At 37.3% G+C, this 16,203-nt stretch overlaps 1 protein-coding gene across 1 annotated transcript in view; it reads left to right on the forward strand.

The window, feature by feature from the left end:
- The window catches only part of LOC113417046 (uncharacterized), a 58,410-nt gene extending 43,721 nt beyond the window's left edge, over nucleotides 1-14,689 (forward strand). The window contains exons 11-16 of the mRNA XM_087970230.1: nucleotides 5,109-5,192; nucleotides 8,074-8,168; nucleotides 9,587-9,647; nucleotides 10,750-10,962; nucleotides 12,432-12,542; nucleotides 14,349-14,689. Of these exons, the coding sequence (XP_087826356.1) occupies nucleotides 5,109-5,192; nucleotides 8,074-8,168; nucleotides 9,587-9,647; nucleotides 10,750-10,962; nucleotides 12,432-12,542; nucleotides 14,349-14,420 (636 nt within the window). The 3' untranslated portion in view covers nucleotides 14,421-14,689. The remainder of the gene's footprint in view (nucleotides 1-5,108; nucleotides 5,193-8,073; nucleotides 8,169-9,586; nucleotides 9,648-10,749; nucleotides 10,963-12,431; nucleotides 12,543-14,348) is intronic.
- Nucleotides 14,690-16,203: the final 1,514 nt, after the last annotated feature.

The raw sequence follows: 16,203 nt of genomic DNA on the forward strand, positions 1-16,203 counted from the left end.
CCCCTGGTTTAGAGAAACATACCGCTAATGAAACATCAGACTAATTTAATTCTCCTTTATTTAGTTTAATTCAGTATGCCATCCGCAGCAAGATTAGATTTTTCAGTATGAATAAAGTACAACATCCTAACTGAATGGTAGGTAGTTGTTACCTTTCCTCAAAAGCAAAGACTCTAGATAATCATAGCTAATATATTCCATTGGTTTCACGGACACATGCAGTGTAACTGTTTTTTTACTTGCAAGATAATTTTGTCTGCAGTGTGACTTAGTGATTAGTAAGGGGGTTTTCAATTACAGTTGTTTTGCTTCCTTTTTAAAACCCATATTGTTAGATCGGGGGAAGAGAGACTCGAGACCAGTGTGACTTTTCAGCTCTTTATTGAATGTATAGATCTGTACCAGATCTTGGAGCCACGGCAGCCCTTTATATAGGGATTGCTCGCGGCTCGCCAATGACAGCTCTTTGAATCTCCCGCGATCGGCCCGGCCAATCGCGGTTGATTCAGAACGAGCCAATCACGGTAGTTCAGTTACCCAATCATCTTATAGTATGTGTGGACCAATCAAATACGCTTATTTGGAGTATGCTAATATAGAACCCATATCTAGAAGACGGAAGAAAATTCAAACCTTCTTATCCTACAAACAACCCATATTCGTTGTGCTTGCTTGAATGTAAACTGAAAAACCAAGGGGACTAGCTGAATAGTAGAACCTTTATAGTGATGAAATGAAAACTCTTGACCCTAATTTTCGGCTAGCCTGGAAGCAAGATATACGATGTCCACAGGAGAACAGATTTTCATTTGACTCCCTCCATTCTTCAAACCAGTCTAAACTGCAGTGGGGTTAACTCTGAATGAAGCATTTGCAGTGTGAAGTTATCAAGAAAACAGAAGCCTTTGGTGCTGCCTGTCTCCACTTCAGTATCTAATTAAAGCCTCAAAAGTTTTCAAACCCTGGATAAGATGCCATCGTTTTACCATGGAGCCTTTGCCCTATTTTAAAAAAAACCGAGCTCCTTTGCAGGGGGGTGGCGGAAAGGCAAAAGAGCCTAGAATATCTGACCAAACAAAGAGAAATGAGCATAGATTTCTTTCTTTAGCAGCCCAGCATGGGGTGTCAGAGAAATCATTAGCAGGCCCATCTCGGCCTTTTCCCTTTCCTACACCTGCATTCCACCAACCCAAGACTGTCACTTTATGGAGCAGGAGGAGGCAGGTTTGACGCCATGAAACTCTCAGGGTAAGCTGACAGCTGCAGAGAGACAGACAGTAAAATGTAAAGAGGAAGGCGAGGGGATCACCTTTGAAGTCTACAAAGAAGAATGACTTTGACCACTTCCTTCTTTAATTAGTTGTTTCAGGTACCTTAAGATATCTGCCAAGGAGGCAGCCTTTTTGCAGGGGGGAAAAATATGGCAGTAGGATCCCACCCTCCCTTTCTTTTTGTCGCGTGGAAATGTTTTTCCACATAAGTAGACATGGAAGGAAACTGAGATTGAGGAAAACTTTTCAATAGCATTTTCCTAGCTGAAAACTAACCGCTGCATTTAATCCTGAACAAAGGACAACATGGGTGTAATGTTTACAAGTAAAGTTGGATTCACCTAGAAGGCAGGAAATCCAGAGTTAAAGCTTTCTAAGGCAACAAATAACTTTCCATAGTTTGCCTTTGCAATAAATTATTAGTTCTTATGCTATGATCTTTCTATCAAATTTAAGCTTTTGAATTATTTAGGAAGATGTGGGAAATTGTACAAATTTTTAAATCTCTTTAAATTCCATGGGCTAATTCTATTTTGTGTTGAAAAGGAGAAAATCAGTCTAATTTTTTTTAAGATTAAAAAATAAATATCTTTTTAAAAAATGAAGTGCAGTTGCAAACCAAAAGCCCTTTAAAGACTCTTTTAAAATTGATGTAACACTATACAAGCAGGGTACACTGAAGCATATGTATCCTTTTTGCAAATATAATGAATTGCAGTTACTTGAACATGTACCTGGAGAAAAGTATTTTATAATGACATCAATCATCCAAATAAAATGGGCACAACTGAGCTACAGCAAAGCACTTTAGTGTAGATTCTAGAGAAAGAAAATTAAATATTTGCTCCACTTTCATACCAGAGCAAATGAATTCAGTAGTGTCACTTTGGAGCATATTTAAAAACACAGCAAAAGGTTAAACTTTTAGGTAGAATTGTGCATGTTCTTTTCAAAAAGAGCTTTTTGATATTTAAAAAGAAATGACATACTAGTTTGAAACATGGTGGGGAAAAAATAAAATTCTTCAATAGTATCTTTCCTATCATACAAAACATCACCCCTAAGCTGGAACATTATTGGAACATTTCACTTATTCTTTGTAAGGTGCCCAGAGTTACTGAAAATGAGTGGGCAGCCATATAAATCTTCTAAATAAATAAAATATTGTATTCAAAAGATTTGTTAGGTACCTACAGATCTGGTTCACTGTTTAGAATAGATCAATGGTTTAAGAAAACTAATGTTTAATGGCATCAAAGATGTTCAGAGGGTGGAGTTAAAAAGTTACCTTGATAGCCACAATCATATGAAGCTCATAAAACAGGGTAGGACTTTGATCAGAGAGCTGTCACTTTTTTTTACACTCTCTTCCTCTGTGGACATCCTTGAAAGTTTGTCTGTGGACATCCTCCAAAAAGTTTGTCTAGAATAGAAAAATAAAAGAAGGGAAATGACAGGTCGATTTTAATTGTACTTAATGCAGTTTAAAATATTCCCTATGCATATAATAACTTGGCTTGCTCGTTAACAATTTCAATTTTACCACAATTCTGGGGATCTCTCCCCACCCCAGGGCTTTGGAAGAAATGCATGAATGTGGGGATCTGCACTCTCTCTGAGAATCTGACTGAAAAAGTTTGCCACAAACTTTGCCCTGGCTTTGAGTTAGCAAGCCCTGTCCTCTAGCAGAAAAGCAAATGGTAAACCCAGGGGTATTTATTAATCTATGACTTTATGCACCACTTAAACAAATATGCCAGATCTGTGCAAGATAGAAAGAATAAGATTGGCATTCTGTTCACATTCCAGTGATGCTCCATTATTTCAGTGGGTGAGAGTGTAACAGCTCCAAATCTTTCTCACTTAATTTAATAGGGCAAAGTTCCTTCCCTTCTTTTTCCTCTGCAGCTTTTGCAACCTGCATTGATGTTATGATGCACAGGAATTTTGAATGCAGGAACAGAGAAAATTAGGATCAAGATCAGAACATCAACACATAGAAGATAGAAGAGATGTAGGTTGGGAATTAAAGACTATTTTATTGACGGTGGAAAGTTTGGGTCCTCAGACTTGCAAGATTCTATTAGTTTAGATTTATAATGAAGTAGAATTAGCCCATCTAATTATTTCCTGTCTAATTTACCTGGAAGGACTAACAGATGTGGCAAGGTATGAGTGTAGGGAAGCCAAGGAAAGGAGGGTGGCAATGCAATGCTCAGGAACGCCAAGGATGGGGAATTACCAGAATGACTTGAGACCTTCCCTGCTGGCTGGTCAGTTCCACAGGGCACCACAATCATTGTAAGTGTGAGGCATTTACCAAGTGCCTGAATTGCAACCACATGACTATGAAGGCATGACAATAGGTGAAACTCCAAGAACAGATCATAGGTACCACTCGTTCAGCCAATTTTGAGTTGGCACAACTTTGAGATTGAGTTAAGTAAGCAAGGAATATATCTAGAAGGGAGGATGGAAGAAGTTGGCAGAGGTCAACTGGGGGTGGCAGGGCTGGCAGAGCACAAGGCTGGTAGAGTGCAGGGCAGCTGAAGTTAGAGCAAGGCTCGGCACTGGTGCAGCTACGATTTTGCATCATGAAGCTGGCCAGCACTCATTGCAATGGCAGTGCCAGCAATGTTGGGGCTGAAGTAGAGGTCTCAAGGTGGCAGCAGCTGGCTGAGACCAGCTCTACTTCAGCACTAAGTATTAGACCCTTCCCCCAATGAGTGCCACTACGCAGGGTAAACATAAAAAGAGAGATGGGATAATAGGTGAATGGGAGAAACTCAAGAGGAGGTAGTCTTACTGCAGTTTATTAAGGCTTGGGGCTTCCGGGACCAAGCTGGGAATGGCTTGGATCGAGGTGAATCATCACCTAACAACTGAGTGTGATCCACTTAATGACAGCAATGGGGGCTGCTAGGATTGCTGTGGCTAAGTGATGTGATCACATGACATTGAATTTTACGACCGCATTGCTTAGCAACAGAAATTCCTGTCCCAATTACCATTATTAACCAAGGACTATCTGAATCTTTACAAAGGAGCATAATATTTAGGCAATTGTGCATTCACTGATCATTTCTGGTTTGTGTGGTAATTTTGGGAACTGCATCTCAACATGTCTGGAAGGTGCCTGACTGGAGATGGCTGATTTAGATCAACATGTTATATCCTATAAACCAAGTTTTCAAGAACTAATTGTAACTGGGGATCCAAGGCTATATAGTCAGGAGACTGAGTCTAGATCAGGACTCGGCATCTCTTTTCTTCCAAATTAAAGTGGTGGAATTAAATACAGTATTCATAAAGACCACCAATTAATATAATGTCTTATTTGTCCTGCTGAGTCAATGACCTGAATGTTTCCATCTTGGAACACAAAAGCATTCAAAGAAGGAAAAAACTTAGCAACATAAGATTTATAAAATGTTCACTATGTAAATATCCAACAAATAAAATAGGATTTGTCATTTATCGTAAGTGCCAATTTTCATTTCAGCAAAAACAAGTACAGTAACATCAGTTCCCAAACCAGACCATAGTCTAGTGTATAGTTAACAAAACTTAAAAGTATTATTAAATGCAATACAGTAGAAGGCCAGATAATTTATCACTAGGCAGTGGAGTTTTTTATACCTTTGATCATTGTAGTATCACGTAGTTAGTTTTTATAGTGCAATAAATTAATGGCAATAAAATCTACAGCTATATTTATGTCACACTGGGAATAACTGGTTGTATAGTTTGTTTATTTTACGTTACAGAGAAACATGTCTTAAGGTTGATTGAAATTTCATAGGAATTTTTAAAACCTCTCCTTCTCACCCTCTGCAGTTCCTGCTTTCTGATGTGGGGAAAAAGCAAGGGGAACCATTGAAATCTCAGCAGGTGGCGCGTTCTTCAGCTCCTCTTCACCAGGTTTGCATTGTCCTATACCCCCCCCCCCCCAATCTTTCTATCCTCAAATTGTAACTGGGATGGAAGAGGCTATGTTTGTATATATGCAGGTGGGGGCAGGGTTATTTATTTTTATTCTTCACCTGGAGAGACGCCAAAGTTTTGCAGTACGAAGAAGAATTTCTGAAGTTTCAAGATCAAGCTGAGAACTGAAAGGAAGCATTGCCTTTTCTTATGATAATTTTGTAATGAAGGCTGGGTAGAAGGCGTCTACACAAGAAGGGTAGGCTACTGGGCCATCAGCTCCTCCCTGCCACAGAGATTCACAAGTCTTCCTTACTTAAGGTGATTAGAGAACTACAAAGTCAAGGGGAGGAGGGGTAGGTTTCACACTCTTATTTGAAGCTCTTGGGACTTAACTGGTTTTTCAAGCTGGCTGTTCCCTCTGAGATGTCCATCTTTGAGTTGGGCATAGTACCATTAAAACTTCACTAAGACCAGCCCAAAATAGTGTCCTGCAAACATCCTTTAACCCAGGTCTTTCAGGACTCAGGAAAACAGTATACAGCCATTGATCCTACTGAGCTCTTACCTAAAGTAGAAAAATATAGCTCTGCTTGTAAAGAAGGCCAAAGGTCACTGAATTTTGGAGAAAGGTGCTTTTAGGAAGGTATCCTTAATCATACAGAGGCTGGCTCCAGGTTTGTGTCAACATTGTCTTTATTCAAAATGCCATTTCCCACTTGCATTTTATTCTATGGCCTTAGGCTGCAGGAGGATACAATCAAGCTTCCCAATCAATTATGCACAGCAGAGTGAGATTGTTGGTTATCTCCCTATTAGGGCTGTAAACCTTGCTTTACATTGGCTGCCTTTTTCTGTTCTTTTGAAATCTGTTTCATGGATTTTTAAAGCTTTTTTTCAAATTAACACTTTTTCCACATAGCACAGGAAAAGCAAATAAATTTGCTGCCGCAAAAGTAACAGTCCACCATCATATTTAATGTTATGAAAACATCGTCCTATGCTTTTGTTGCACCAAAAATTGAAAATATTATAGAGTCTGGATGAATCAGTCATAATGTATGAAGGAATAGATTTTTACACTACATTTATTAGTGACACTAGAGACAATAGTAAAACACATTTATTTTTCTTTATTTAAAGTTCTATCAGATGGTCTGATCATTTTTATTCAATAGTATTTAGAATTAACATTAACAAGGACAGAGCAGAACCTGGAAGGTGGTGGAATCAGATGGATTGTTTTCTCCTTAGTTTAATGAAATATATAACATGCCTTTTTTTATAAAGGTTTTGATCAATAATAATGTGAAATAGTCCTGACAGATATTACATAAGGACATGTTTGCTGTGGTATAAAATCTATATATTTTGACTAGCATCTATTTAAACCATAATTTTCTAGTAGGTCACTGATATGGTAAATATGCTTCGAACAGGATTGTCATAGTTTCCTTTTGTTAAAATAGTGAAAAGAAGAGGAGGCAGGGAAGAAAGACATGTACTTGAAACGCTACTTTAGAATATTTACTCATCATATATTCCTTACAGTACTTTAAGGAGAGTCAATATTTTATTACTCTCCCAGGGCACATGGAAGCTAAAGTTGGCTTCCTTCCGATTCTCCACTTAATCAATAATTGAAGTAAGATTTCAGCTGAACTCCTGAAAGTTTTGATAATCTATTAACCAACATATTGAGATATTACAACCCATACAAATTAGCCTTATATATTTAATGTATAAAAAACCCTCTCTCAATTTATTGAACTAGTCGTTACTTAATCTGATCATGCTAGAACATGTAAATAATATTCAAAATATATTGATAAGGTTAAAGAAATGGAATGAAAGTATGAAGATGAAACTGAACTTAGACATATGCATATTTCTTCACTTAAAAAAATAATAATATTGAATGCACAGCTATAAGATGGGGAAATAGTGGCTTGGAAATAGTAACTGTAACTGTGAAAAAGATCTTGGAATAGTTGCTGATTACAAATGGATGATGAGCTAGCAGTATTATATGACTTTTTGAAATGTACTTTTTGTACAGAACTCATCTGACAAAAATTAAAAATAGAATAAATAAAAATAATCGTGTGTGTGTGTGTGTGTGTATGCACACATACATACATACATACAAAAAACCCTCAAAGGACAGACTTGATGGATCACTAGGTCTTTTTCTGCTGTCAGTTTTCTATATTTCTAAGTATAAATACAAATAATAGGAAGTAATCGTTCCACTTTAGTCTTCTCTGGTCAGATCCCAATTTTTAGTAGTTATTAGCCCCATACTTTAAGAACAATTAAGGGAAATTGGACCAAGTTGGACCAATGAAAACAACCAGGGGACTAGTCTTGTGGAGAGAGACTGACAGAGCTAGAAATGTGTAGTCCTTGGGAAAGATGATGGTGCTGGTTAGGAATGTGAGAGAGGTAGTAACTGAAAGGACATCATCTGGAAGAAAATTGATCCTTTGATCATAGAGTCTTTGATTCTAGTGTGGGAAACCTGGAATAATTTTTGTAAGTTAGGGAAAGGTAGATTTCAGTGGAATGTTAGAAAGAGCTTCCAAACAGTGAATTTGACAATAGAGCAGGCAGGGACTTTTATTCATAAGATATGTTCCAGTAGAACCTGGATTGGGATGCTTTCATTTGAATTTCTGCACTGCACACTAATTATGGAAAAATATCTAAATTGTATATGGGGTTTGAGCAGTTATCAGGATAATAAAATGAATACATACATGGTTTGAAATTCTCTGTCAGTTTCTTCCCAGTGCCCTTTCTTTTCTTTAATAAATGGCATTAAAGCCAGGGTTCCAGATTTCCAGTGCAAATCTGATTATTATTTTTTTATTGACAGAAGGAATCAGATAAAAGAAGGAAGCATGAAATGTGTCTTCATTGTCTGAATCATTTGTATTATTTTTCCCTTATTAAAATGGCACTGTCCAAGAGGTGAGTTATAACATGTGGATTGTAATTATTAGAGCAACACTCATTTTGCTTTGCAAATGTTTGTTACCAACCTTTAGAAGACTTTTAGATGATGAGGTGGATAGACACAATTACAGTAGCCCTGGGTGCATCATTGGAAGACTTGAAGGGCTGCTTGGAGAACTTTATGTGGTCACTAAGAGACAATAACCTGGTGACACACAATCAGGATTAAAGTACTTAAATATCTTAATTGCATTCATTGGGACCACATCTGGTTAGCTCTGGTCTAAAATGTTTCCCCGTCAGAGTTGGCCAAGTAACATCAGACTTTTTCCCCACCTTGGAACCAAAGATAAGTTGATCACTGTAACCCAATTACTGAAGTATATTTCTGTACTTTCAAAGGTAGGAAGAGGAACTTGTGTCTTGTTATGTCCACAGAATGTGGGGCTCACTGTGTTCAGCAGACAGTGACTGCAATAAATGAGGATATAGCAACCTACAAATTGGCTCTAACAAATTTAAGAAAGCTGAATTGCAAGACTATCAAAGGGGGGCATTTGTATACATTTTATTCTTTTGGAGAGTAGGAGAAAGTAAACATTTGACTATTGATGTATATAACTTTGTTTTTTTTTAACAACATATCTGACATATCCAAACCGTGCTTAGAAAAGAACTGTGGTCTTTGAAATCAACATGAATGGTAGCATTAAGTTATTTTTGTATGTAATGTCACATCAACACTTGTTTTCTATATACCATATTATAAATTGACTTATTCTACTATTTATTAGTATAGTTATGGAGAGGCTCATTTTAGAGAGTTTGGCTTTCTTTGCATGAACCCGAAGGAAAAAATTACATGACATATTGATTTAATCATACGAGCTATATTTAATATTATGTCTACGGGAATTGAAAAGGGCAATTTGAAACATCCTTCTCAGATAAGAAAATATTTCACACTGGAGAAAGTGAGTAATGTCTTAAAATAAGAACAGATGAAAATAATTATAAACAGCATTGTAACAGTGCTGGAATCAATAATTATTCTGATTATTTCATTTGTAATACATAAGTTTTAGGTGACATTTTCTCCCTTTGGCTTATCAAGAGTATAATCAGATTTCTTTTTTTAAAAAGGTGAAATGAATTTTTAAAACTTTTTTTGCATTGCATTAATTATATTTTCAGGATTCTCTAATATAAAAAAATGATGCCAAAGAGTTATTTTTAAAAAATGTGTAGAAGTACCTTATACAGATGACACTGAGATTCTTGGCCAGTTTCGAATGTACTGACAGCAATATTTGCTGGCGTTATTTTCCTGGAAGAATTGCTACTGAAGGAAGTTAGGAAGTGTCTTGTCCTTTAAGGAGATACTAGCTGTTTCTATTCTTAATTTGTTTTGTTTTTGATTACTGTTGGAATAGGCTCCTAAAGCAAAGTGGTCAGTTTTCAGATATCAGGAAAGGGCAAAGTGTCCATGATCTGGTTAGTATCAATCTTATTCTCTCTGTGTTAAGATGTACATTTACATGTTTCCTGTGGCCATATTGTAGATCATGGGTGTCAAACTTGCGGTGTCACGTTGTTGTCACATGATGTTTTGCAACGTTTTTCCCATTCACGGACCTGGGATCGGTGTGACTTCCGTATGATGCATCCAGTCCATGGGCCGCCAGTTTGACACCTCTGTTATAGATTATCATTAATATACATGCTTCCCAATGACTTTTGTTTGTGTTGTCTTTGATGTTAACTGAAATATAACAAATATAACAATATGATTTAGAAAAGCATTCCCAGAAATAAAATGGCAGTGTATTAATGGGGATATTTTATATTCAGAATTTGGTTTTGAATGTTCAAAAGCTCATCTGTCAACCATTTATCTGCTAAGAGAAAGTTAAGAATACTCATTTCTGATGAAGACATCAAACTAAAGCTCCCACTAGATAGACTGTCTTTGGCCATGCTTTTTGGAAGTCAGTATATTTAAATTTGAGGTTATCTGTATATTTTCCAATCACAACAATGTGATCCATTATTCCAGGATAGTGGGCAGTTATAGTCTATACTTCAATGCCAATAATATTTTGAACGTTTGGTAAAGGGTCAAATTTATGACTTGAAGTATGTGAGTTTTGAAAGATGCCAAGAAACAAACCTGTAACATAGTACTAGCAACAATTAATAAACTGGACAGACATAGAAGTGTCCCTAAAAATTCACTTTTTCTGCAAACATAACATTTCTAACAGCAATGTGTTAATAGTACGATGTATATATTGTTATGAGTTTTTAAAGCTGCTTGATCTAATTTTTGTACATGATACTTTTTCATGATTTGCATCTTCCTATGAATGATATTTTGGATGAACACAGCAATAAAAATGAAAACTAGCAATAAAAATTTAGCATTCATAAATTTTTCATCATTGCACAAACCCATTGACTAAAGAATATCAAAACACTGATTTCTAATAAAATTGTTGCAACATAAATTAAAATATGCATCAAATTTACTGTGTTAAATATTCAAGTTCACATTTAATAGGGTGAAATTGTTTCAACTGACTTTTTTTGGGGGGAGAAACACCTTTGTTTTTGTGATTTCAAGATGGAGTATTTGTTTCCAAATGGTCATGAACAGTCTAGACTGAAATGCAATAAGATGCTAATAGAAGAAAACACAGTTCCATGTTTAATTCATGCAAAGCAGCAAGAAATGCATCAGAAAGACTTTCCCAAAATGCTCAGTATTCCAAAAGAAAAGAAAAAGTTGTTGAAGCAAGAGAAACATAACGTAAGTTTTTTTTTTGTCTTTAAGGCTGCTGATTAGCCACATACTGTTAATGGACCAAGTGGATATGCTTCCTATTCTCCAGCATAAAATTTGGTAGAGGCAAAATTCAATAATCGTTTTATAGAATTTATTTGTAAAGCTCAATGCAAAAAATATCCATCTACTGTTTTTAGAGAATCATTGCTGATGAAGGTGCTGGATTTCAGATACTAGTGATTTCTTTATGAAGCTAACAAAATTACCTATCATAATTTCTAAATTAGAAATGGTTTGAGTAAACCACACAATGAATAACGAGACCAGTAGTTGTCATTTACTTGGAGCTGGAAATTCTAAAGTTTGCTATTGTGTTTGCTCCGATATCTATTTACTCTATACTGATTGACTTTAGCTTTTTGAACGTATAAGCAATGCACAGGTAGTTTTTGACTTATGATCATTTATTTAGCAACCGTTTGAAGTTACAGGTGATCAAAATTCAGGTGTTTGGCAGTCCACCTTCGCTCATAACTGCGGGAAAGCTACAGTTCCCCCTACCTGCTTATTTTCCTCCTGTCTATATAGGACCTTTTGGTCCTCACCCCATCACCTCTCTTGCCCACCTGACCTTTGCCATCTTCTTGCTCTTGTTGCTGATCAAATATGCCTGCTGTGGCCCTTTGTGAGGCAACTGCTGGTCACACGAGGCTTTCTTCCCTAGGTCATCCATGACAGCTTCCTCAGGAGACCTGGGAAAGATGGCCTCACGTGATCAATAGCTGTCTTGCAAAGGGCAGAGGGAGATAGACCTCATCAGGAGTGGGAGCAAGAAGATGGTCAGCTGGGTCTGTAAAGCGCAGGACAGAAAAGGCCTTCACAGTCCAGGATGGCAAAGCTGAGGTTTCTCAGGATGTTGCAGCTTTGCAGGGCACTGCTGGGCCTACCTGGGGCACTATGGCTTTTTGCCATGTTGTTAAAAGTGGCTGGGGCTGTGGCTTGGGATTCAAGCCGGAATTGGGGTTACATGCCAAGATGCCCCCAAGCCACAATATGACAAGTAGCCCCAAGTCTGTGTGGTTGTGAGGTTGCTTGCCATCCTGCAGGGCAAAGGTGCAGAATGGCCCCAAGGGCAGAGGCAGGAAGGAGAAAGGTCAGTGGGGGAAGTTGGAGAAGGAATCAAGCCCAGAATGGCTTCAATTGGGATGGGTCCTCAGTAAAAGTCCTCAGTGGAACTTTTGAAATAATGGCAGCCAGGAGTGTCAAGATTGCCATCGCGAAGCGATGCAATCATGTGACATCATGCTGTATGACCACACTGAAGGATAGAAATTCCGATCTCGGTTGTGTTTGTGAATTGAGGACTGCCTAACATTATGTAAAAACAGGATGTCTGGAACACAAAATCTCTTGTCAGCTACTTTATACCATGACGCCATGATAAATGGATGATAACTGAAGATATAATTACTAATACAGCTGTTGGTTTCCAGTTTTATTTTGCCCAACAGGTTGAAGATGAGAAATCATCTGCTGTTGGTGAGAAGGGCATTACTGCTATGCCTTTATCTTTGGAAGATGTAGCCTTTTACCATCCAGTAATAGTACGTTTTTTTTCCTTTTTTAATTTCTTTTCCATTTTTCATTATTTAATAGTAATTCACAGCCTTATCAGAAGCACCTATGAGCTCCCAGTGAGACAACTTTTCTAGACTCGTGGCCACATTGACATTTTGAAAGCATATGCAACTAGTCCTTGAGTTACAACAGTTCATTTAGTGACCGTTCGAAGTTACAACGGCACTGAAAAAAGTGACTTATGACCATTTTTCACACTTGCAACCTTTGTAGCATTCCCCACGATCATGTGATCAAAATTCAGATGCTCGGAAACTGGTTCGTATTTATGATGGTTGTTTACCAAGGTCATGTGATCCCCTTTTGCAACCTTCTGACAAACAAAATCAATGGGGAAGCCAGATTCACTTTACAACCATGTTACAAACTTATCAATGCAGTGATTCACTTAACAACCATGGCAATAAAGGTCATAAAATGGGGAAATTCACTTAAAAAATTCTCACTTAACAACAGAAATGTTGGGCTCAATTATGGTCGTAAGTCAAGGACTACCTGTACTGGATATTCTCATAAATAGTTACTCAGGGCTTGTCAATTCAGGGCTGCCCTGTTGGACATTAATCAAATAACACCCATTTAGAAGATAGGAAACAGGCAAAGTGGCTTCCTACTTTAGTATCATCCTTAAATGCTTCCTATCACCTCATCTTATTTGTTCCTGACCAGTGGGCACATTTTCAAACCTGTTAGTGGGCAATAGCTATCCATCTTCCTTAAAACATTTTTTTTAAAGAATGCCCAAAGGCAATATTTTAAATTTGAGTCCATTTTAAAATTATTTTTTAAGAATAAAAGGAGCAAGGGGGGATTGATAGATACCAAAGAAAATATCTGCAGGTCTACCTGCTGTCTACATGTATTTGAGTAGGGGACATAATGATTGATGGTAAATAAATAAACATCACCCACTGGCAGCTGAGCTAACATCTGTGAGAGCCCAGGGTTATATAGTGGATAAAAGGTTGGACTACAAATGGAGAAATCCACTTCCAACTTCCGCTTCATTCCTGGAAACACACTGGGTGACTTCGAGTCTCTTACTCTTTCTCAGCCCAAGCTCAGCCCCAACCAATTACTGTTGGGGGGAAAAATAAGAGGAGGAAATGCTCTTTTGCCTTTGGGGTAAAGGCAAGAGATAAATGTAGCAATAATTAAATAAGTAAATATTCACTGTCTGCTCTCTGGCCATAGCTAGCTAGATAAGGATCCAAGATGCTGGAAAAAGTGCTTTGCTTCTACATTAACCCAGTCAACATTCTCCTCCATACATCTAACCAGTTAATGGAGGATGTATGGAAGAAAAATAATAATAATAATAATATTACAGAAGAGTAAGACATTATAGAAAGGCAGATATGGGTTCAGGAACTGGGGTGAATTGAGAGAGGTATTGGAAATAAAAAAGGTAAAGATTACTACTTTAGAGCAGGAACAAAGAAAGCAGCCAAAATGGATGTCTCTTAAACAATTAAAAAAAACTGTAAAAACCCAATCAGTCTGATGTTGTTATCTGGAAAGGTTCTAAATACCTCACAAAAGGATTGATTGGCAAGTACCTTGGAAACAAGGCAGCAATTACCAGAAGTCTGCATGGATGTATCAAGAATAAGGTTTATCACATTAATCTTGATTTATTTATTTTTATTGGATAACTGCCTTATTAAATTGTTGGCAATACTATTTATGTATATTCTGATGTATTGGCTGTGAAGTTGTTTAAATAGAAGAAATATCTGTTGATGTACTAAAAACTTTTTAATATATTTTAGGAACCCAAGCAAATAGGCAAATATTGGACAAACTACACTGGCAAAAATTCCTTCAACCATGAAATATATTAACTAAATATATGGTTCTGTGAAAATATGCTGTGAATACTTCGATCAACATTATTTATGACTGTATGTGTACTGTATCCTTCTCATGCCACTCATTCATTGTAATTCTCTAAATATTACTTTTTGATACACGTTTGTTCTTACTAATTGTGAACAGTTACACATTTTTAATTGTTCTGTTGCTCTCATGGTATTGCTCATGTCTCCTAGAGCACCAGTATAGTTCTTTGTATTTTCCAGTAAACGTGTTTCAAATAAATTCCATTTTGTGCAAGCTGATACTCTAATTCACATTTTCATGAATGAAGAGGAAGACCCTGAATGTGCTTCATTGACTCTCTGCTCTTAAACATGCTTTCTGGCCAGTGTATCCATATGCTAAGGATTCTCTCTCAGATATTCTTTTAGCTCTGATGTTATTGCCTTCTCCACATCTTTGTGAGAGGTGATGTAAAACTTATCAGGGTTGGCTTGAATTCATGCCTCATAAGTACCATGTGGCAGTGGTGGTATTCAAATTTTTTTACTACTGATTCTGTGGATGTGGCTTGGTGGGCATGGTGTGGCTTGGTGGGAGTGGCAGGGGAAGGATACCTGTAAAATCTCCATTTCCACCCCACCCCACTAACCTGCTTTCCAGCTCTGTTCTCCTGTGCAGGGCAACAAAAGAAGACCCAGCCAATCAGCTGGGACTCGGGAGGCAGAAAATAGATGGGGGCGGGGCCAGTCAGACGTGGTATTTACCGGTTCTCCGAACTACTCAAAATTTCCGCTAGCGGTTCTCCAGAACCTATCAGAACTGGCTGGATACCACCTCTGCCATGTGGTCTTTTTCACAGAAATGGGTAGCTTTTGAACAGAGAGTTGTTAGTTTTCAGCAAACTGGTCAAAAGTACCATCCAAATTATCTGCTCTTGTTCTCAGGTCTGCTGAATAGCTATAGCATGTGGAAGGTTGCTCTTTGCTCCTATCCCTATCCCTGGATTTTTGAAAGCTGATTTGAGCTGAAAAGGACTACAAACTCTCCACCTTTCCTTTATATGATTCATAAACATAGGAGGAGGGTTTGGTTCATGGATTAGACTCCTCCAGCACATATCCTTCCTGCAACTAATTGCCTCTCCCTACCTGGTTACTGTTTTAAGATTCTAAATTAACTTTAGTCCAGCTTCCCAGAGAAGTACAAAATTCTGAAGCTGGCATATACTAGTCTTCTTAGTGTGATGCCATGCATACTATAATTTCCATCACATATAGATCATCTAGCCATGGCAATATTGGAGTTTGTATTGCAATGTATTAGAACTTGTATTAATATGTACATTCCATGTTATTATCTAAATTCCTCTTGCCACCACACTTTGTCTGTAAACTATAGATAAATAGATCAACTCCCAGCTACAAAGAAACCAGCTAAACTTTCTTGATTAGTTGATGGGAATGAAGTCTGATGACTGGGGTGAAAGAAATATCTACTCTCTGGGAATTCCTTCCCCCACCCACCCACCCACCCACCCCCTGTACATTTTTATGTTGTTCCTACATTATAAAGAACACAATAAAGAGAAATTATTTTTCATATTAACAAAATAAATCAATTTAAAATTATGTAATGAACAATTATTCATTTGGCTAAGAGACCTCATTCCCTCATGCCTGCAATTCAGCCTAGAAAAGTATTACATATTTGTTAAATTATATATTTAAAAAATTAGAAAGTGTTAGAGATTACATATTTTAACTTAAGAGTCTTAACTGCTGCTATTGGGACTGTGTTCCATCATTT

The sequence above is a fragment of the Notechis scutatus genome, chromosome 1 (assembly GCF_049901735.1).
Source record: "Notechis scutatus isolate UNSWTSFEM ecotype Mainland chromosome 1, rNotScu1.2, whole genome shotgun sequence".
In the NCBI taxonomy this organism is placed as follows: Eukaryota; Metazoa; Chordata; class Lepidosauria; order Squamata; family Elapidae; genus Notechis; species Notechis scutatus.